General features: G+C 44.7%; 1 protein-coding gene across 1 annotated transcript in view; it reads left to right on the top strand.

Moving 5' to 3' along the window:
- Positions 1-9093: 9093 nt before the first annotated feature.
- The window catches only part of LOC119457010 (hemicentin-2-like), a 51221-nt gene continuing 37782 nt past the window's right edge, over positions 9094-22532 (top strand). Inside the window, exon 1 of the mRNA XM_049668656.1 lies at positions 9094-9665. Within this exon, the coding sequence (XP_049524613.1) occupies positions 9416-9665 (250 nt within the window). The 5' untranslated portion in view covers positions 9094-9415. The remainder of the gene's footprint in view (positions 9666-22532) is intronic.

Below are 22532 nucleotides of genomic sequence, written 5' to 3'. Positions count from 1 at the left end.
AACTCTAAGCGAGACTATCCTCTGCTGCATGGTTCGATGAAGAGGTCAAAAGATCAATTTCGTATACCTTATACCTTGGACTGAAATGCTGTGCTTATGTGAAGATGACGCGAGGTGTGGATACCTTGTTCCACCGTTTTGGCCTTGGCGTGGCCTACACAACACCATTTCTCTTTAAAATCCGTCGTGCAAGCTCCGTGTCATGAGCGTGGTGAGTGGCGGTCGAGGACATAGCCCACTGCTCCACATATATATTTAAATGGAAAATGAGACATCCACCCAATCACAGCAATTGCTACTAAGGAAACCCACACGGGTTCCTCGAAAGGAAAGCCTCACAGTTGAATAAAAATTCGTCCTGGTCCGGGACTCGTACCCACGACTGGGTGGATGTCTCATTTTCCATTTAATTACTTCTCTCCACCTAGCGGGTGTCCGCTGAATTATTACGCCAAACACTTGCCTTTGCTTAGAGTTGTTGATAAGTTCACCCTGCCATATGCTAGCCGCCTGGTTATCTCAGATGGTAGAGTGGCTGCCCCGGAAAGGCGGTGGTCCTGGGTTCGAGGCCCGGACCAGAACGAACTTTTCTTCAACTGCGAGGCTTTCCTTTCGAGGAACCCGCATGGGTTTCCTTTGTAGAAATTGCTGGTGATAAATATACCGCTGGTGATTCTATCCGTAGAGGCTCGCACTCATTATCGTTTTTTAGAGCGAAGCCGTTAGCCTCTTGGTGGTCGGCATTTGTCGTGTCCTCGTCCGTGAGCAAAAATGAGGGCCGATCCCGGCGGAAGTGCAGGGCAGGAGCAGTCGCTCGTACACCCGTAAGGCAGATGTAGAACATAGTTGTAATAGCTTTCCCCTTGCTAATTTTAACCACAGTTTCCTTTGAATTTACATTATTAGTCCTTCAATAACTGTGCCTCAATTTTTCAGTATACAAACTTGAGTAAAAAATGCGTGTTAGATATGTTTTAGGAACGAAATGTTCTGATTGCTGGCGGCGAAAGGAACAAGCACCAGGTCCGTCACAATAGCAAATCATCTGGATTATGATTCCGGAAAGATTACAGTAGAGCCAAGCTGTTCGAACCATCTGTCTTAGTGGGCGTGCCTGCTGTTCCAGTTTCGGTATCCAAGAAAAAAGAAAACAAAATGCGAAGAGTTATCACTGCACGCATAATGCATGGCACATTTCTGCCATAATGGACTTCGGTACGACGACAAAACGGCTTAGCAGCGACGGTTGACATTTTTATAATATCCAGCAAAATCGAAGAACTTTGTAAAAATAAGCGTAGGTCCTCGCAGTATTTTGCTTTCTTGTCAGAAATGAAATATTGACGCTTTCAGGATCCATCACACACACAGCGCACTTCGTCCCCCTCCAATTCGAGCCGTCAGCGAGATTTGAAGTATAAATAATCTAACTGCTTTAGAGCGAGCTAGCGGCGCCGATCAGTTGTTAACCGCATGCATCACTTCGCTTTTCTCGCTTTAATTAGCTTGTATTTACTTTTAATATACTATGCTCTCCCCACATGTCCTACACACATGCTGCTCCCACAGGATCGCGGCTGTGCACTACTGGTAAAGATAAAAAAGTCACAAGCCTGCACGGCACACGCCGCACTGTTACAGCGTAAGCTGATGGAGCGGCTCAAGAGTAGCTCCAATTTGGGCACCACGCACAACAGGGTCTTCGCGGCAGTCTGTTCGCCTCGTTTTGACGAGAACGCCCGGCGTCGACGGCGAGCTGCGGCTTGTAATACTCTCTGCACAGCAGTCTGCTGAGCCCGATCAAGATTTACAACTGCAACTTACATGTCGGGCACGCCGCGTTTGCAGGCAACTTAACTAGATGGCGCCACCATACTGGCGTGGCTCAGTGGTAGAGTATCTGGCTCCCACGCAGCGGGCGCGGGTTCAATCTCAGGAGGAAACGCGTACTTTTTTCGCATTTTCAGCGATGGCGGTTACGGCGGCTAAACACCGGCGGCGGCATCATCACCAACCGCAACGGCTATTGGAATGAGCCCATAACACCTTACACTGTAAAATTACTATGCACTCACTGTATGCACAAGGAGATTACAAAAGTTCATACGTAAGCGGCGTCATGATTGCACCGAGGGTAACACTGTAAAGCAGATTACATATGCAAGGAAATTTGCAGTTTTCGTACACACTGCATCACCGTACAAGTGTAACTTTCTAAATACCTTACCTTGATGTGAAATGTTTCCCAATGATAATTTCGTAACTGTCATATCTTTGTTGAAAGTGAAATTTGAAAGATCATAGTTGTGAAATTTCCTGGCGTCTAAGTTTGATCTTTTGATGCTAATACTTACATTAGAGAGATAGAGAGAGAAGTCACAAAAAGCAGGGAGGTTAACCAGGTTGAGCCCGGTAGGCTACCCTGCACTGGGTAAGGGGGAAGGCATTGAAAGAAGAGAAGGAAAGGAGAGAACTGATTGCCAGTAATGTTCCAATGCTCATGTAACCACTGAAATACTATGTCGTGACCTCCGTTCACCACTTGATGGTAGCATAATTGTATCTTTGCCATCAATTGTTCCTGCGGGTCGCGGCGCAGATCTGATAAGAGTGATTGCAGGGTTGCCTTTGACTCACAGAATATAGCCCAGTAATTTGAGGAATGTTGATGCACATAAAGCACTGCGCTACGGGAGGTGGCAAGTTCGGACCCTGTCGATGTTGCGACGTGGCTGATCTTGAACCACTTGCAGCTGAGGTCGCCGGAGTAACCACCGCACCCGTAGAGTTGGCTAGAGTAGAAGAGCTATATGAATAAACGTGAACTCGATTGGAGAAGGAATTACGCAGTAGACGTAGAGCGGCTTGATTTAGGGCGCACGTTGGCAAGTCAGACTTCCTTTTAACTCCTGGAACGGACAGCCGCACTTGTTGTTGCCGGAGACACCACAAAGGACCCGGTGAGCCTGCTGCAGGCGTGAAGTCGGATGCAAGAGAGGATCGGTAGGAGGCTGCAATGGCCGAAAAAGTGGCCTCTGGTCTACTTTGCAAACAGAAGCAAGGCGTTGAGACTGGAGTAGGGAAAGTTGTCGAAGATGAGTTCTAAGCGTGTCTTTGGCGATGTACGTACTGATTGGATGTTCCCTGGCGATGGCAATTGTTCTCTTGTGGGTTCGGTCAAAATGTTGCGCAATCGAACATCTAGTATGATGTTACTTATTGGCAATGAAAACAAAGTTTGGGAAATAAAGGTGTGAATGGTTATAAAAGTATCTGGCATGAAAAAAAGGAGAGATACAGCCACACTAAGAACAAAGTAATTGACCACTTCATGCAACGTTTACATGAAGTAATAAATGAAAGATGTCTACTACCATACAAGATGTTCGATTGCGCAACATTTTGACGGAACACACCAGAGAAACACACACAAGGGAGCGCCACTTGCAACTCTCAATTTATGCGCTTGTCAGCAGAATAAATACAAGGTACTCAAAGTGGAAGAACAAAGAATACAAGAGTGTTTTACAAGAAAGACCATCCACCAATACGAAGCCGGCTTTGTCACATGATCATTAGGTTGCACTCGACATCGCAATGAAATGGAACAACGAGGGTACAAAAACTTCTTTCAGATTAAGGCAAAATCCCCTTTGCACTGAGGAAAACAGACGACATGCTTACGCGCATACCATGCGCGCAATCTCGGCGGCTTCGATAATCTCGCGCCTCATTCGGCTGCATCGTCGGTCACAATCGTGCAGTTCTCAAGGATTGGCTGACATCCCCAATCTCTACAATGAATCCCAAGGTGTACGATGACTGTCCTTGAAACATTATAGTCATGCTCCTTTAATATTTCGTTCAGACAGTGCGCAGTCTGTCCACTTCATTCGAGTCGCACGAAAGTGGAACAGAATATACGACTCCTCTCAGTGCACCCGACGAACTTCTTTCTATGTGGTTTTTCACCGCCTAGTTTTGATGCGGCACCTGGATTTACTTTCGCACACGTGCTCAGCAATATTGCCCGGGCCAAAAAAAAAGAACTATTTTACATTGCACTGTTTACCAATTTTTTTAACACTGTGTGCAATGTACGGCATCACCACTATCCTTTCACGTCTGCAATAGTGGTACATTCTGTTCCACTGTCGTGGGGCAGAAAGTGTATCGGACAGACTGGGTGCTATCGGAACGAAATATTAAAGGAACATGACTACAATGGTTCGAGAGCAGTCGCCGTCCACCTTGGAATTCATTGTAGAGATTGAGGATGTCGGCCAATCTTCGAGAACTGCACAATTATGAGCAAAGATGGCAGGAAAATGACGCGAGACATTGTCGAAGCCATCGAGATAGCGCGCATGCCGTCTGTTTTCCTTAGTGCAAAAGAAATTTATTTCCGCACGCCCTAATCCGAAATAAATTTTGTACCCTCGTTGTTCCTTTTCATTGTGATGTCGAGCGCACCCTAATGATCATGTGACAAAGCCGGCTTCGTATTGGTGGATGGTCCTCTTTGTAATTTTTTTTGTGTTTTTTGTTCTCCCCCTTTGTGTATCGTCGTGTATTTATTCCGCTGACAAGGGAATAAAGCGATAATTGCAAGTAGCACTCCAATGTGTGTTTCTATTATGTGTGTCTCATCAAAATTTTGCGCAATGTAACGCCTAGTATGCTTTACGAATACGCCCAGTGTTCAACCTCAGCCTGTTATTATACTCTCGCCGCACTAATTTTATGCATCTTTTTAATGCATTAATTTTCACTCTTCATTGAAATGAAAATTTTAAAGATAAACAAAGAATTAGTCGCTTTACTCTGGTGACTGCTGTTCATTTTTAAATAGCGATAAATGATAACGCTATTCCTGCATGATCAAGAATTTGCGATATATAGTTTGTTTTATCCGAGGTGCATAGAAGGTTAGAAGATAACAAAGCTTGGAAGATATACAGACACAAAAATTGTTTCTACGGCAGAATGAAGGGTTAACCTGAGTTTTTAAAAAAAATTATGGGGTTTTACGTGCCAAAACCACCATCTGATTTTGAGGCACGCCGTAGAGAGGGACTCCGGATTCATTTAGCCTGGGGTTCTTTAACGTGCATCCAAATATAAGTACACGGGTGTTTTCTGCATTTGCTCCCATCGAAATGCGGCCGCCGTGGCCGGGATTCGAACCCGCGAGCTCGTGCTCTGCAGACCAACACCATAACCACTGAGCAACCACGGCGGGTTCCCGAGTTTTCTCACAATGGGATGATGATAGATAATTCGGATACCCTCATTTAGTATAATACGGTAACAGGACAGTATGGTGCAATACCTACTGCTTGTATTACGTTTTGATGCGAGAGCGTCAAATGACCTATTGAGCGAAAAAGCCGCCGTCTATCATCTGCAGGAGTGAAACGGCGCCTAATTTCCCATTGACTGCGACGCCACGTCACGAACGCGCCTCGACGGAGCAGAGCGGGCAAAAGAGAACACCTGCTGGCACGATAGCATGCCAGGTGTTGCAGGAGGCGAGAGGGAATCGCCACGACGCCACGTCACCCTCACTCTCACTCTAGGAAGCCTGTGTTATTCGCGCATTCCTCGTCCGCGCAAGCTCTCGCCTGCATTCTAACTGCGCCTCGGTAAGGCCAAATCAAAACGCGCTCGCTTGTCCGCGAGGAGTTCATAACTCGAAGGACCACTCAGCGGCGTTCAGTGGGACATTAATGCTTTCGCATTCACAGCTCATAAGAAGTGTTTAGGTGTCTAGGATTTTATTACAACTTTCTATGCACAGCGTCCTTTTCTCTTTTCTTTGTGTTGAATAGGGTTTTCACTCAGATTGCGAGAGCGGCATGATTCCGCAGGTCGGAAACGGCGGGACTTCTTGCCTCAGGTTACGCTGTATCCTGCAACTGATTATTGCTGGGGAAATGTAGATGGCTGACGGATCTGGCTCCCACAAATCACACGTCACGCATTATAAGGTGCCAGGTTGCAGGTAGTACACCGTGACGTGTCGAGACTAACACACAGGCTAAGTAAGGCTAAATGCCTAACGCACTCACTATACACGAAAGTTGGAAACACCGTAGCGCCGTACCCACATGCAGCATTCAACCAAGATCTTCGGGGAGACGTCGTCAGACCTACCGCGTCATCCAGCCGCAAGATCCGAAGGACGATACCCTTGAGTGTGTGTGTATTGGTTATTAAAAACTTACACAGAAAAATACCTTTAGTGCGTTAAATTCCAAAGATGCAAAATGTAACTGAAATGCTGTTATATATGTAGATAGGAAATAAAATAAAGTGTTTAACTCTATGTGGTGCAGTTCGCAGAAGAAATGTGAACTCAGTAGTCAGTCCGACGGGCTACGTTGGCGGACTTTTTACAATATGTAGGCGACGAAATTCGTACATAATTTTTCGTTGACCATAACATCATGGAACCACAACAAATTTCCAGTCGGTGTTATTTAGTCGATTTGCTTTTAAAGGTGACGCCACATAAAGCTTGTGCGTTCTGGCAAATTTGGCGTTACTATGAGAACACGCTCATATCAAAAGAAATAAGGCCTCCCGGTCACGTACATTACAGCAAAAATAACTCACGGTTACACAGAAACACTTCGATGCGGCTTGTACCCTTCACTGCAGCGGAGAGCCGTGGTGCTCATTACAGGATGAATATACCGTGGCCTGATGGCATTTGGTGGGTTTCTACGAGAAGTGCACCTTTTTTACTAAACCAGCCATGTTCCTTGATAAGCGCACCGTCGAGTGAATTAACTACAGCCGAGCGCATCTAGAACGAAGGCCTCTACAACGAAATGACCGGTATAACGAAGGAATAATTCCGTACAGGTTCTAGTGTGAGCTGTGCAGTGCGCGAGCTTTACAACGAAGTCACCTGTATAACGAATGATTTCGGAGGCCCCAAGCACTTCGTTATCAAGCCGTTCGACTGCAGAACCCTACGTATGTGACTCGCCGTTCGCTTATCGACTTACACGGCCGTAAAGTGCATTCTGAGTTTTTGCGTTGTTTTTATGGTTTGCTTAATGAATCAGAAGCTGAGGCGATGATCGACGCACGTGGCCGGATTCCTGACAAGGAAAGAGGAGACGCGTTACTTCTCCTCGGTAGCGTTGCATCTAATGGTATATAAACACATGTATCTTTGATGGCACATGATGGTTTACCGAGTAATAGCTGCAGAATCATATGCTGATTTAATGCAGATGGCAAGGACTTTGCAAGTGCAGTATACGTTAAGGAATATATATTTCGACGGGAGATTGCTTCCTCTTGCGTTTGATTTACGCTCACACGTACGTATATGTGCAGTTATCTCTCGTATACCGATAGAGCAAGGAAACAACTCTCAGCAAGCCCTCCTGAAGTCACCTTAATGTTCCACAGCGAAAGATGAGTGTTCACCCGAAGTTTTGTATACTTTTGTCATAGTTGTATACTTGAGATATGCGATGCGTTACATATTCGGGCCATATCTTTTTTTGAAGAATATGGGCCATAAACACCAGTCTTTGCAACAGCCTCTACTACTTTTCTACCTTCATTGCCTTCAAAGTACTGCCATGGTCGTCACATCAGAAACATAGTTTGAAATCCTTTCGACATTTGTGTAAACGTTTAGCTACTCCATTTTGAGCGAATACTACCGCTCGCCCTGTAAGCAGTTGCTTTTTATGTTAAAATAATATCAGTGCGAGGCATGGCCGCTGTGATAGGCGGCTTTCATGTGGGCTCGAGAAAAGTTGCATTTGCATCAGACATTCTCGTCACTGAGGACACGTTATTAAAATATACGCATCTAAAATTGAGCACTGACACAAACAAGAAAGTTATTTCGGTAATAAGTAGAGATATGCTTAAAACACACTTCTCCAGTGCGAAACGAAAAGAAGGCACACATAAAATCATTCCATCCTAGCAAACACATACACATGTTTTTCTTAAGTATTGGTCTTACAAATTTTAAAATATCAGCGATATAGGAAGGCCATCTTTAGTTAAATTTTAGATCTTCTAATGTGTGATGGCAACGCCAAGATGACGAAGATAGCATATTTGCCGGCACCTGCTCGGTGGTCATTGTGGTCAGCCCTCACAGCGACCTCAAGTGATGGTATAGTTCGATGTTTCAAACCAAGGCGATGAAAAAATCGATTTCCCTAGATTTTCTCATCAGCAGCAGAAAAAAGAAAGCAATTGTTCCGCAGTTACGGCGTTGTAAACGTATCGCGGCGGGTGCCTTAAAAAGGTTTTGGAGTTAGAATTCGAGGGGTAGAAACTTTAGACAGCCCCTGAAGCAGATAATTTGTAGTCCTATTAATGATTTAACAATTACCAAAGTGGGTAAGGCCATTTCCATCAATCTGAAAAGCTATGTTATTACCTAATCTTCAGCGCACAGTGGCCTTGAAATGCTTTAGCCGAAGCCTCAAACCTGCTGAAGGTAGGCCATTTAAATATTTCAACGCTTAATGCGGCTTCGGCAAAGGTAGCAATGCAGAAAAAGCGAACGCAAAGTGACATGGTCAACTTTTTTATATAAAAAGCAAATAAGGGAAAAGAGCAACAAGCCAGCACCCCAAGGCGTCTCTGAACTCCAAGCGCAACTTGTCAGGAACCGTTTTCGGAGCACGCCTGGCTACACAGGAACGTGGTCGCGCCTAGATGCACACTCCCTACTTGTCTTTACTTTTCGCGCTTTCCTCCCCCTCCTTTTTGATCGCCCTAAAGGCGCTTTTTTTTTTCTTCTTTTTTTTTTTTCTCACTTTCCGACTGGCTCGCAGCTATCCGTGGGTTTATGCCCACGCACGGCGTGGCTGCGGGTGGATTCGGTGGAGGCCGCGGCCGCCTCCCGCCACGGCCGCCAGATGGGGCTGGTATCATCGATTCGGGAAGCGCCCCAGTCATCTCTTACCCTTCTCTCCCTTCACGAACAGACCCCTCGCTCCTCCCTTCCGTCCTCCGCGCCCGCTGGAGGAGATCTCGCAGTCACTCGCCGCGTTCGCTTCGGTTCTGGCTTTACGCTGCGACGCCTTCGGGCTCCGGCAGCGGCGCTCTTCCCCCGTATTGCTCTGGCTCTCATCCGTTGAGTTAACTCAACAACTTAATGCGTGCTTCCCGACATTGACTTTTACTCCTGAGTACGCAGGGGAATTTAGCTCTGTGATAAATTTAGGCGCACCAAAAACAGTTTTTTTAACTTTATAAAGCTTTAGTTTGCGAAGCGGCTGCTGGAATAACTAGATTGTCAAAAGTATCTAGTGCTTTCGGTCAGCGTTTATTCAGTCCTGCCTTTGCTAGAGACTCCAACCGAGGCCCTCCGGCGAGTGGAGAAGCTAGAGAGTGCTTAACTTTTTTTTTTTTTTTTTTTTTGATGGCACCGAACGCTGCAACTCGTACTCGTCTGCCACCAGACAGCTCTTGTGCAATGGTGACGTGCGGTGCGAAGTTCGGTGATTCCTGGAAACATCGTGGACTGGGAATATTAGGAACAATGTCGAGGTCACTGAATGAATCGGCAGCAAAACCAAGAGTTACTTGGATTACTCTTACGCGGGATTGCCTTTGGCCCGTTGCGCTCATATGCACTCTTCTGCTGGTTGCGTGCCCTGCGGATGTAGAAGGTAAGAATACTTTGATCTCGGTGGTGTCACTAGTTCGTAAAGTTCTTGCTTTTCCACAGGCCTGCACGTATACAAAAAATAATAAATGAGAATGCTAGTTCTTTTTTTTTTTTGAGGTTGTTACGAGAGTGAATACGCATGCGACATCTTATTGCATAAATATTGTGCACTACTGACGATGACTATTTTTTCCCCAGAAAAATACCCACTGTCGATAAGGAATTCAGTGCTTTTCGTTTCAGCGAAATTATGATAAAAAGTACGAAAATTAAATGTTCGGCAGACGCAATTTAGCAATATTTCACGAGGAATACCACCTTGCTTGAAAAACTACCTTTCTTTTTGCGCCACACAAGTGCAGTAAAAGAGTACAATGTTTCGTGGATCGAGCCATTCGGTACAGGTTCAGCAATGTGAAATTTCTCCAGAATTGTCCAGCACATATATTTTTATCCATGCAGCATCGCGAAGACATTTTGAACTTTCAATAAGCCAATTATCATCAATGAATAAAGGCTGTTTTATGGAGGGGTGCTAATTTTCCATAACTTTCAACTGTTTGTATTCCTTGTTTATGGCTTGCAACTTATGTTACACGTGAAGTCGAATGCAGTAAATAATAAACCACCGAAAAAAAGGCCGTATTTTCTACTGTGAAATTTGTACCAGACTTCATCGCAACTCTCGGTACGTTGGCACATTTTCATGCCGGGATGGCAGAATAACACTGCAATAAAGGCAATATGTTCTGTGGTGCACAAGAAAGTCGTGTTATTGATAACATAAATTACAATTATAATAAGTTTAAGTGTAACCACTCAGTAGTGCTTGCACTTATTTCTAAACCTGAGCAGTGAGTATTAAGAGAAATGACTCACAAGGATTTGGTCGTTCTGACTGTGATGAACTTTCGTACGTGTATACTTAGCAAGCTTCGAAAAAAATATCACAATAATACACAACGAACGAGAACAAGCTGAAAGTACATAGTTTTAAACATCAACCCAACTGTTTTCATTAACTACACATTTCTACAGTGGCGCACTGCAAAGGTGCGCAGAGTACGAGTCTTATGCAAGCGCTGTCCATTACATGGCGAATAACTTAACACTAAAAAATGCAAAATAAAGCTCGGAAGTAGGATATTGCGAAACGTTGGATCATATATTTATATTGCGCTTTGCTTTAATTTCCATGCGTGGGTTATAATACGGTAATACATGAGCACTTATTAAATCAGTGTCAGCTGTTCATTTTCTCGTTACCCCTTCTTCAACGTGACCAATCGCTACTGATAAGCGTTTTAATAACTTCTGGGGACCACAGCTTGGTCACTTCTACCGAAAACATTTACTTATTAAGAGAAGAGGCTGCAATGGTGTAATTTGGGCTCTTGAGCCAAAAGAGGATACGATACAACCATTTTTACACTTTTATCAAAAAAGCGATATATTTCCTTGAGACGAAGGTGTCATATTGTACAGCCGCTAAAAACAATTGATAATGATGATACGCTGGGCGCCAGATATTCATTCCGTAAGTAACTGAGTTAAAAACTACGGACACACGGCTAACAGCTGCGTACGCTATGTTTATATTTCCTGGTCGTCATTTCTGAGAATATATCGATTATATGCTTGAAGGGCGGCATCCTGCAACAACTAAACATGCGCTCTTTATGAAAGCATGTCCCACCCGGCTGAATGTAACCGACAAACCATGAGGTCGTTGAGGGTGAGACTTTATGCCATTGATGTTAGTCTTCAAAAGCGCGTGTGCGCTGCAAATAAGAATCTAGTATTCTGGAACTTTTAATTTCACCCAGTTTCATTACCATCACAGCATGGGAACACAGATATATCAGTTAACTTTTCAAAGTTATCGAATATATTTATACAAAGTCGTGAAAAATGATGAAAGAAATTAATATAACGTCTGGTACTACAAAAAAAATTGTTCAACTGTAATTAACAGGGCGGGTTCTAATCACAGTCGTATGAGAAAGTTCCAACATTTAGTGGTACTGAAACAGCTACGCCTTTTTCTGGTTTCTGGACTGAGTTGAAAATAAATATAATAATGGATGTTCGTTGGCTATGGATACTTTTCACTTGGTTGTTGATAGAAGATTAAGAAATGAATACGATAAATTCTTGCATAATGTTATCATATAATACAAGAAAACGCAGCGATACTAATGGTGGAGGTTTCCCTCAAACAAGGTCCCCGGATGTCCGAGGTGCACAAGTCTGTTTCAGACACATCCTTGCTCATGGCATGCATTTATGAAATCCTTGGTTGAAATATTTAATTTGTGTGGGATTGTCGTTTCGCGCATAAGCATGTGGCTTCCGTTTAATAATGAAATTTATTTTGTTTCAGCTCATGAGCTGCTTCTACCGTCTTGTACAATATCGTTTCTCTGTAAAACCACAGGCGGTCTGGATGTGCCTCGCAACACACGCGCAGCGCCAAGCGCTTTTAATCTAATTCGGGCAAACCGTACGGTGGCGCTCAAAAGTTTTATATCACAAACAGACAAGTCACGCCACGCCATTTAGTGGCGAGCTCTCGCCGAGTACGCGGGGGCGAACGCGCTCAAAAAGGGAAGTTGTGATTTCAGCGTTTCTGAATTTGATTACACCGCTTCCTCTCGGCCCACAAAAGGTTTCCTCTTTATTTAATGAAAACCCCGTCCTTTCATCTTTAGCCATACCGCGCAAAATCTCGGCGGCCTGTATTAGTGTCGGAATCCTGCGCTTTAAGTGCATCATTTGTATTCATGGGAAAAGATTTCGGTGCAGCCAACTCTTCTCGCTGACTGAACTAGAAACAGGCGTTGGACTGAGGACAGCGATAGAGAAATCAGATTCTACATCTCGCTATCGTAAGACGTTTTTTTTTCTTCTAGCCCGCTGCTCTTTTTCTTGTTTAAGTTTTCAACAACTTTTCCCCAGTTGCGCCTCCACTATAAGGAACGAGAAGGTTTATGTATTTTTTCTCAGACCGTGTTTCTTAAGACTTTGCTACTACTTGATAGAGCCGCGGAAACTACGCCCTTCTTGTTTCTCCTTACAAAGGCAAACAGCTTATGCTTCATCTAAATGTATGCTCTGATCAGTCAGCAGAACGGCTTTGCTTTCGTATTTTCGGGTTGCTTGCTTTGTAAGAATGATTTTTTTTCTCAACTAGAAAACGCTAGCGCTGAGAGCTTTTGTTACGCTAAGATTCCTTACTGTACAACTTCAGCTGAACACTTCCTGCGACGTGTTCGGCTTATTGAGCTTTATAAAAAGCAACAGTGCAAGGAAGGGTGATACATAGCTTTTATAGACGATAAAAAATGTAGCCTTCCATCTTAATCGAATATTAGAAGTAGATAGTAATAATTAAAGCTCTCTATAAAAAATATATCCGCTACAAAACAAACTACAGGGTGTTGTATCAGTGTCCCTACACGCCGGTATTATTATTATTATTATTGGTAGTAGTATTTTCTTTTTTTTGTATTTGGCTAATATGATCGCCACCTTCTTTATGTTAGTTAGACACTTTTCGCTGGGCCGTGCATTGCGAATAGTTTGGGGACAGCCGACGTTAACTAAACAGAGAAAAGCGCAGGCGACCTCTTGTACTCTGTACATCATTTCCAGACAGAGCCCGTAGTGACTGATTTCGCTAAAACTACGTCACAACCTTTAGAATGTCGCAAGAATGTGCCACTCAAATGTAAACCTCCGATCTTTTACGTAAGATTTCATAACTCATGTTCTACGAGATATGATTATAAGCAATAAAGCGTTTCACTCTTGCGAGACTGAACGAATAGAGCAATACATTTCTTGCGTTTGCTGCATGCTGTTACCAATGTTACCAATTGACATGGTACCCATGTCATTTCACTCACAGACATGGGTTCCTTAATATATTATACCTATATCTACTTGATTAGTCGGCACTATTCATGAAATGATTGATAAAGCAAGAAAATAGCAGTATAACGTTTTGGTAAGCGGATGTAAGCTTTGCTGAAATTAATCTTATTCTGTTGAACTACCAGAGCTCAAATCTTTATTAGGTTGTTTTATTGAAACAATACGGTCAGGAATACAGTGCAAGAAATCATTGAAACTAAAACCACTAAACTAACCCATATGTGGCAGCGCCAACTGCCTAGAGGTTTGTCCGAAATGCAGTGAGTTTCGTAGGCTTCCGTAAACTGATTTCATGCAAGTCTTGCATGAATGCGTCCGCCTCACGTTTTCCTTCTATATATAAAATGTAAACTCGATGGAAGAAAAAACTGTCGTCCACCCGACTCTAGCACTAAGATATCAAGGGAACCCTTACAGGTCTCTCGGAAAAAAAGCTTCGTAGATGTAAAACATAAAATTAGCCTGGTCCGGGGATCCAACCCGAACCAACAGCTTACCGTGGTGGTCTTTCTACATTCTGAGCTGCGCATGAGCCTGCCAGATTGCTGGGCGTGGTCGAATTAATCAAATCGAAGCACAAGGACACGCACATTTCTGCGGAAGCCCACATTGCGGGCTTTAATGCCATAGTCACCCTTTTCTTGCACCTGAGTTTGTGTTAACTACGAGCAGGTCATACGCAATTCTAGGTAGCTACAGTGTTTTCATTTGTGACGCCTTCAAACTGTTCTCGATCTACTTGGGCGCTGCCAACTGCATTCTGTGGTTAGTGTTGTTTCGTGGTTATTTTTTTTTCTGTGAGTTTTTTTTTTTTCTCGCAGCGTTCTTTTCGCCTCTGGTCTGCCGCAGACAAACATTGTTAGCGCACATCCCGGATTTGCTTGGAGCAAGCGATAATCGGTGCAAGGTACGCTGAACAAAGGAAAACAGGAGTACACTAAGTCATACAGAGAAAGAGAGAGAAATTAAAGTAAACGAAAGGCAGAGAAACTGCCACGCACGTCCTGTTTTCTACACTAGGCAGGGCGAAAATGTATCAATACCTTTTTTTGTTTAGTTTTACAGTAGATTAAACTAACTTTGATTGCGGGGAATTAGTCAATTGAAAAAATGAGAGGGTGCAAAGAAGAGTTTCTCACGTAGCTTCTTTCTTAAAAGATTTGACGAAAGGAATCTCTAGAGATGCATGTTTTGGCGATTCCAGGACATTGAGAGTAAATATTAAATATATATTACATTATACATGCTGGCCACTTTTTAACAGTTTGAAAAGATTAAACTGACTGACTTATTTCGTATTATTCTTAATTCAGGAAGAAATATACTGGCCTTGGGGCAGTAAATAGAAGAAGTCTAATGTAGTTTTAAAACAACAATAAAAAAGTCGCAGTTCCGCCCAAAAGGCGAAGCATCAATTGCGATAGCAATTTAAAAGAGAGCTATACGGAGTAAGGATAGTAATTTTATCGGCTGTATAAACATGGACACAATCGCTTACTAACTGAATTAACAAGCATGGTGTCAGCGCGCACAAGAAAACATGGATAGATTACTCGATGACCGCAGACAGCCACTGCCAAAACGTTGGAGTGAGCAAGCCCCGCAGCAGCAGCGAGCGAAAGTTCGTGCGGTCTATCGCTTCAACGGAAACTGAGCGGCCTGAGAGGCGAAAGCACAGCGCATACAAAGGTAGGAGCCGTGTGCAGAACGCTTTCAAGATACGGTGCGCGCGACCGTCCGCAGCTGCGCAAAGTACAAGTACGCAGTTGCTGGCCGAGTAGAAGCCGCACCCCTTCCCTCCCGCGCTGCGTTACCGCTTTCCTCCTTTCGCGTGCGAGATTGAGTCTCCAGTTCCCCCTGCGCCCGGTCACAAGATACGGTAAGTGGTTCTTGAGGGAAAGGGAAAGGTTGGCGCTATCTTCTGCAGCCCTTGAGGGAGCACGGCTCAGCGCCAACAGTTGGTGTCGCAGCACAGCTTCACCCCTCTCTCTCCCTCCCATCCCCACACAGAATTTTGCGCGACGGAAGAAGTCGCGTTCGCTCTCCGCCGTGCGTTAACTCTCACTCGTTCACTCGCACATACAGCATACGGCGATGCTACGATTTTATCGCCCTTGGACTTTATACGGAACCTCACGGTGATGGCGACGGCGATGACGATGGCAGAAATCTGCTTGGAGTGTCCATATAATGGTTATCGCAATAAAAGATCAGGTTGGCTGTATTAGGGAAGCAGTCACAGTGGCGTGCGTGAAAGGTCTTGTGCGTGCTGCAGAGGGTGTAAGCGCGCAAGGGTATAAAAACGACGTGACCAAATACACAGCTTGCAATTATTCACGCAGTAGAAATCTTACATGCCTAACTTATGTTACAGCTAGTCATGATCTTGCAATCTAATTTTGCAATCGTTCTCGCTACCTCATCTAATGGACCCGTTTCTTTCGAAAAGGGTGTTTGGGAAACTATGGTAAAAATATAACTGTGCTAGTGGCACCCGAAACTCTCCTGCGCCACTCGAGCCCGCCGCACTCGTAAATGGTTGGGGCTTCTGCGCTTGCCTCAATCTCCTGCGCTTGCACAACCTATGGAGACGGACATGTTCCGCCGTGCCATGCAAAGGAGTTGAATACCCATCTGTCTGGCTGCCCGAGTGCTTGCACGCCATTTCTTGACCGTATGCGTGTCGAACACAGGGGGTCATAACTGAGCAAGCGTGACATTTCCGACACAATTGCACACTTGCAGGCCTTATAATTTCTGATGAGCCCAGCTTGAGCTGAATTCATTATACCTACTATGGCCTACTGAGCTCTCCGAAACGCTATCATTCCTGATCTGCCGGACAAACGTACTGCCGAGCTGAGCCTCCCTGAACACCGCGTGAGGTTAAATTTAGCTGTGATTGCATCATGTGTGGTGCTACAATTAACGGCGACATCCGCGCACGTGAAACATGCATGATTGAGTAATAGATTTTTTACTCAACCCAACGATACTAAAAAAAAGATGGCATTGCACCTATTCACGTATTAGAAAGCTTAAATGCTTGACTTATGATACATCTGGGGGGAGTCCTACGGTGTAATCTTGTAATCGAGCTCGCTCCCTATGCCTAGTGGGCCCGCCATGGCCCAACGTTGTGTGCGCAAACTGCCATCCCTTCGTCTTGCTACCCAGGTCTGTTTGCACCATTTCTGAACCCTGCATGCCGAACGTGGGGGCGCCATATCCGAGCAAGCGTCAAAGTTTAGCAAAAAAAAAAAAAACTTGCATGCTTTAAAAGCCCTGCCGAGCACACGTTTGAATTCGATGAATTATACCGAATATGACTGAGTGGGGGCTTTCAAACGCGACCGCTCCTGCTCGGATCGACAAAAGTAGTGACGAGCGATACCTCTCTGAACGCTGAGCGAGAGGCTAAATTTAGCTCCCACTGCGTATAGCGTGACACAACAACGCCGGCATTAGTGCACGCTACAAATGCATGACCGACTAATGGCTTCACTCCTCTGCACAACGATACCAAAGTACGGCGCGTGGGTAGCGTGGTTGCAAAGATATAAGCGATAATGCTATACCATAATTTCGTTATATGCCGTTTCAGCAAGCAACCCTTTCTGACAGATGTTCACGACGTTTCACGTCAACAAAAGTTGTTTGACAGAGGTGCAGGCAAATTAATGTCAAGGAAACATAATATCATGATAAATTGTTTGGTTCATTCAATATCTGCAGTGCTACTATACTTTAGCGTGGCCCTTGCAACGCAACTTATACCTTAAAAGTGACTCATACCTGGTTTGCTTTCAAAAGTACGCGTTATCGCGGAGGTATGCGTGAATGATTCCAGCACACTGAGTACGAAGCCAAGCCCCAGCGGAAATTTCTGTGGCCTGAAGTTAGCACCCGCACTAACGTTGTATGAACTATACCTTCAGCGGCTACAATCCATATTACAGCAACGATTAAGAGCATATTTAAATGCACAACAGAGGTACTTTAAGTGCATTACAAGAGGTGAATAATATCCCGTAGGGCTTTCTCTTTCCTACTAACCTTCAGGCAATCCGCAAATATATGAAGCTAGTATTTGCAAGGAGTACAGTAGAATCTATATAGGTCACGTGTACTGATGATAATGGGTAGCCAAATAATCATGTGGCTGGGTGCGCAAGAAGAGATATTCCATACGGTTCTGGCCGTAATTTGGTGCGGTGACCAAGTAAACTAAAAAAAAAATCCCATAAAGGAAAAAAAAATGCCGTGAACCTCGCTACGTCATTACAGAACCCGCCGAGAGCGGGGGGCGACGGCGTTAGTGGACCCAAATCTGCCGTAGCCGAAGCCGGCACCATTTGGAAGGGCGCCGAAGGAAGGCAGTGTGACGCGAAGAAAGGCCGTCCAGCCTCGAAATAATGGCGCTCCTCTCATACGGTGCGCCGCGCAGTTGGAATCTGCTTAGCGGTTGCGCTCATGGTCGTCACGTATCCCTCCGGCGCGAACACTTGGCCGAGAGAAATTGCGGGGTGATTTCTTCCTATCTTGGAAAACTGGGCTTTGCACTTGAATTGTCTCCCTCTTTTCTCTTGCGCACAAAAAAGAAAGAATACTACTACTTCCTTTCACCATTGTGGCTACCAGTCTGGTGATGTGTTTATTTCTTTTATATGATTATCATAAGCTGAAAACCCTAGTTTTCCTATTGTTTTTGTTTTCGCTCTTGATTTATGAAATTAAGGCTTTTTTGATGAAACAGCTGAGTGTTCCTACTGATGTTTTTAAAAGCGAAGCTTTTCTTTGCGAAGCTCGCCGCGTTTCGTGACCGTGGATGCGGCCTGCCTGTTTTCTTGCCGAATAGGCCAACCAATCACAGCGGAGGACACGCGCCGCGCGCGCCACTGGGTTCCTTGCACCACGACCAGATGGCACTCGCCTCCGCGCATACGCAGCAGTCAGTGGCAGCGCCGGCCGTGTGGGGGAAACAAACAAACAAACAAAAAAAGAACCAGAAAGGTTGCCTTTGCGCATCTGCCGCTACACAGTAATGAGCAAGTAAATGCTTCTTGCGGATAGAATGGATTCGAATTGCGTTACATACGTATGCGCAAACTGCCTCTGAAGCCATGGCGCGTTCAAAGCGTCCATTGTACTCGCTAGTAGTGAGCAACTCCACGTAACAAAAGTTCGGTATAATTTGTGTGTGCCCGCGCTTGTCTGTATGTGTGTGTGTGCGTGTCTGCGTGTGCGTGCATGCGTGCGTGTACTCGTGTTTCGAATCTTTATGCGCTCACACAAATATTCGTTGTATATAAATTTCAACTCGTTGGATCTGCTGCATTTTTTATAGACGAAAGCCTTACATGCTCCATGAAGCGGAAAATCTGGCTAGCATCCGGCGTCAACATCCGATGGCAAGAAAACCCATGTGACTGCCACACACCCCATGAACGAGGCGCCAACACCGGGCCAAATTTTAAAACCGACTTATCATCTTCCGAAAATAACCCCACGAAAGCAAGGACAATTTATAAGGGGCCCTCTGGGGCACCAGTGAACGTCGGTTGAGGTCCTAAGACCGAATCGGAGCCTAGAGTTGTCAAAACACAACAAAATATATTCTTCAAATAGGCAGTTACATACCCACTTCGGCTAGGTGCAGCACAATGTAATTCAGATGGGCGTTAATAAAACACTGGAAAATAAGTAACGACAAGCACTAAGAGTGGAACACGTACAGTACAGAACAAATAGGAACACAAAGTGTCCACTCGTATTAACGCGTGCTGTTCTTGAGCCGGACAATCTCGGCGCAGCTTGAGGCAAATCTCGAAGAAGGAATTTCGTACGGAAATGCAGACGCTCGAGTAACTCGTCGACTAGCTTGCCGGGGAATCACCTTCTTCCGCAGACGGTCAGTCTTCACGCCACATCTCTTCACCGGCGTGGTCTGATCCCCCTACTGATTCGCGCCGGCGCTTTTATCGCCTTCGCCGGCGTTTCTGCAACTTCCGGACGGAGTCGTGCTCCCATAACATGAACAAAGCCTGGGAATCTTCTAGACGTTTCTCGCCTTTTCGGCCGCGGCCGCCGAAGTCTTCGAGGATGGTGGTGATGCATCCGTTGTCGCACGCTCGGGCTGTCGCCCTCGTCCTCTCGCTCTCTCGCCGTGTCTCGGGGTCTGATAGGCTGTTTCGGCACGCGCCTTCTCTCTCGATACCTTAACCTTCGCGTATCTTGTCGAAGCTTGTAGTCTCCGTTGATCGCGTCGGCTGTCTGTGGCGTGTGCGCTTTCTCCTCTGTCGTAGCTGGCGAGGGGGCCGACTTGCTCCCTTGAGGGGATGGGTGATGCGCGGCGCGCGCTTTGATTTAGCGCACCTTTGTGACAGTGACCAAGTAATGGGGTGATGTTCCCGGCGCTGGACTTGCTGCGGAAACCACGGTGAACAGGCACGATGTCGGACGTGCGCCGTTGCCCACACCCAAAAAAAATATTCTGTCCAATTCACTCGTGTCTATTGTGGACCCAATAAAGTTCACTCACTCACTCACTCACTCACTCACTCACTCACTCACTCACTCTTTCCAATTCGAAAATTGAGTTGACCCACATTCAACATCGACTTGGCCCACCCCCGAAATTTGGGTGGCCCACCTTCAAAATTGACTTTGGCCAATTCGTGCACATGACCAAGTGATCACATCATGTGACATAATCGCGTCCCTAAGAACTTTAAGGTTCTTGGTCACATGACCAAGTGATGACATAATGGGACAATATCACGTGACATGGACGTGGAAATAGTATGGCCGTCGATATAGTCGACACGTGCAGAATGCTTTCGCATTCCATGCACATAAGGAGGCATAAGTGCCTCTGTAACTTTTTTATAAGGCTAATATGCACAATGCATAAACATTTTTGTGCCATGTATTTTTGCTGAATGAGTGTATTGTGATAAACGTATATATATATATATATATGCTATACAGGGTGTTTCAGCGAGCACTTTCAGAATTTATTTAAGGTTGCCTGTGTATCCGCCTTGCGAACTCCACGGCTACAATTTGTAAATTGCAATATGGGCCATCAGATAATTAGTTAAAAACTTAATTCGGGAATTTTTGTTAATTAGTAGATTATGCATGTCAATTTTTTGTGCAAGTAATGTCCACCTCTTCGAGTAGATCAGCTGATTAACTAGAATTGGGCTATCTGCCACAGGCACGCTTTAAGAATTTTTGAAAGTGTTCGCTGAAACACCCTGTATATTGGATTCATTTATTTAATTTTAATAGCATGTAACTAGTATGTGCACCTTACAGGGTGCAGGCTCCGTCAAGCCGAATCTTCGAGTTTTTAGCCCGTAGCCTGGACATTCGACACTTGATGTCGAAACAAACGTGATTTGGTTTGAAGCACAAATTGTTTGATAAATAAGGCAGGGCGTCCTTTGCCACTATCTGTACAAAAAGCAGCTTAGCGAGCGTTCCAATAAACTTATGTTATTATAACTTGACGTGAACTGGTTGAGCGTGCTCATAAATTGTGATAAATAAAATGTGATGATATGATTATGCCGTTAAAACCTAATTACATGCAGTTAACCTTATATTCCGACAACCCGTATCAAACCCCTTCAGCCCAGAGAGCTCGTCGCACGCATCGATTTATTTAATATCCAGTGTGCCTTCCCAACCTATCAATAAAATAACCAAGAAAGGAGCAGAAAATTAAGCAGTCATTGCTAAAAATATTATTATTCAAATTTTCGCTTGCTCGCTGCCAAAGAGAGCAGAAGTTAAATGCCCCGTGAACACAGAAATGGTTCCTTCAAGAAAAAAACAAGAGCGGTTCAGAAATTCAAATCAGAAAAGAATAAATATTGCAGACGCGTCAGATGTAACTCTTTTGCTCCAGCATTTTATTAGCATAATTACTTTTAAGCTGAAAGAAGCAAGAACAGCGGACACGCATGCTAAAGCTAACAATGCGTACGCAGAGATCAAAACCAGGACACAGGAGAAAGACAAGAAGTAATGGATCGTGATTAAATTATCGAGTTCAACATCCCGAAACTTCACATTGCATTATGAGGGAAGCCGTATAGTGGAGGGTTCTGGACTGTGTTGGTAACATTGTGCGGACAACGTCGCCATGTCACGGCCAATACACTGTATTTTTAGCTCAATAGTTGCTAAATGATGATGATGACGATGATGATGATTACTAACTTGCAATTCTTTAAAATGGTTTCATTGTTCCTGCACGTCTTCTCTGATATATATATAAAGCAAAAAGCAGATCGGAATAGGAAAAAGCAAATCGACTCTGGTTTCGTACCACGGCATCAGATCTCAAGTATTCTGCTTTGTATAGAAAAGCAGCTTTGATGCACTGAGTGGGTCCATTAATGTGCACATTGGTACGTCTCCAAAAGCACTGACAAATGGAGGCGCATATACCCCATTAGCCATAAAGGGGGAGCGAGGCACAGATCTTAGCCAAAGCTACTCCAGGAACTTTACCATTGCATCTTACCGGTTATTTATGGCACTAAAATATCACTAAAAATCACTAATGCTCTACAAACTAAATGTTACTAAAATTTCACTGAATATAGCGACGCTATCAATAAAGTACCAACACTAGCTACGGATTCGCGTTTACATCGGGATTCTTTAACACGCACTCAAGGCACAGTATACGAGTGATTTCAGCATTACGCTCCCATCGGAATGTGGCAACCGCAGCTGGGAAACAAATCCGCGACTTAGTGCAAACAGTGTGTTCACGACAGAGGCTGCTTGCTACATGATGTGATTCTGGGTAAAGCACGCAATACGTCACACCATCATTTTTCTAACGAAGCCGCTGTCACGAGCACAGATATAACATTCACGCTCAAGTGCGATACAGCCAAATTTCACGCAC

This window comes from Dermacentor silvarum, chromosome 6 (assembly GCF_013339745.2).
Source record: "Dermacentor silvarum isolate Dsil-2018 chromosome 6, BIME_Dsil_1.4, whole genome shotgun sequence".
In the NCBI taxonomy this organism is placed as follows: domain Eukaryota; kingdom Metazoa; phylum Arthropoda; class Arachnida; order Ixodida; family Ixodidae; genus Dermacentor; species Dermacentor silvarum.
Note: the sequence above shows the minus strand (reverse complement) of the source record. Positions and strands in the feature narration are given on the sequence as shown.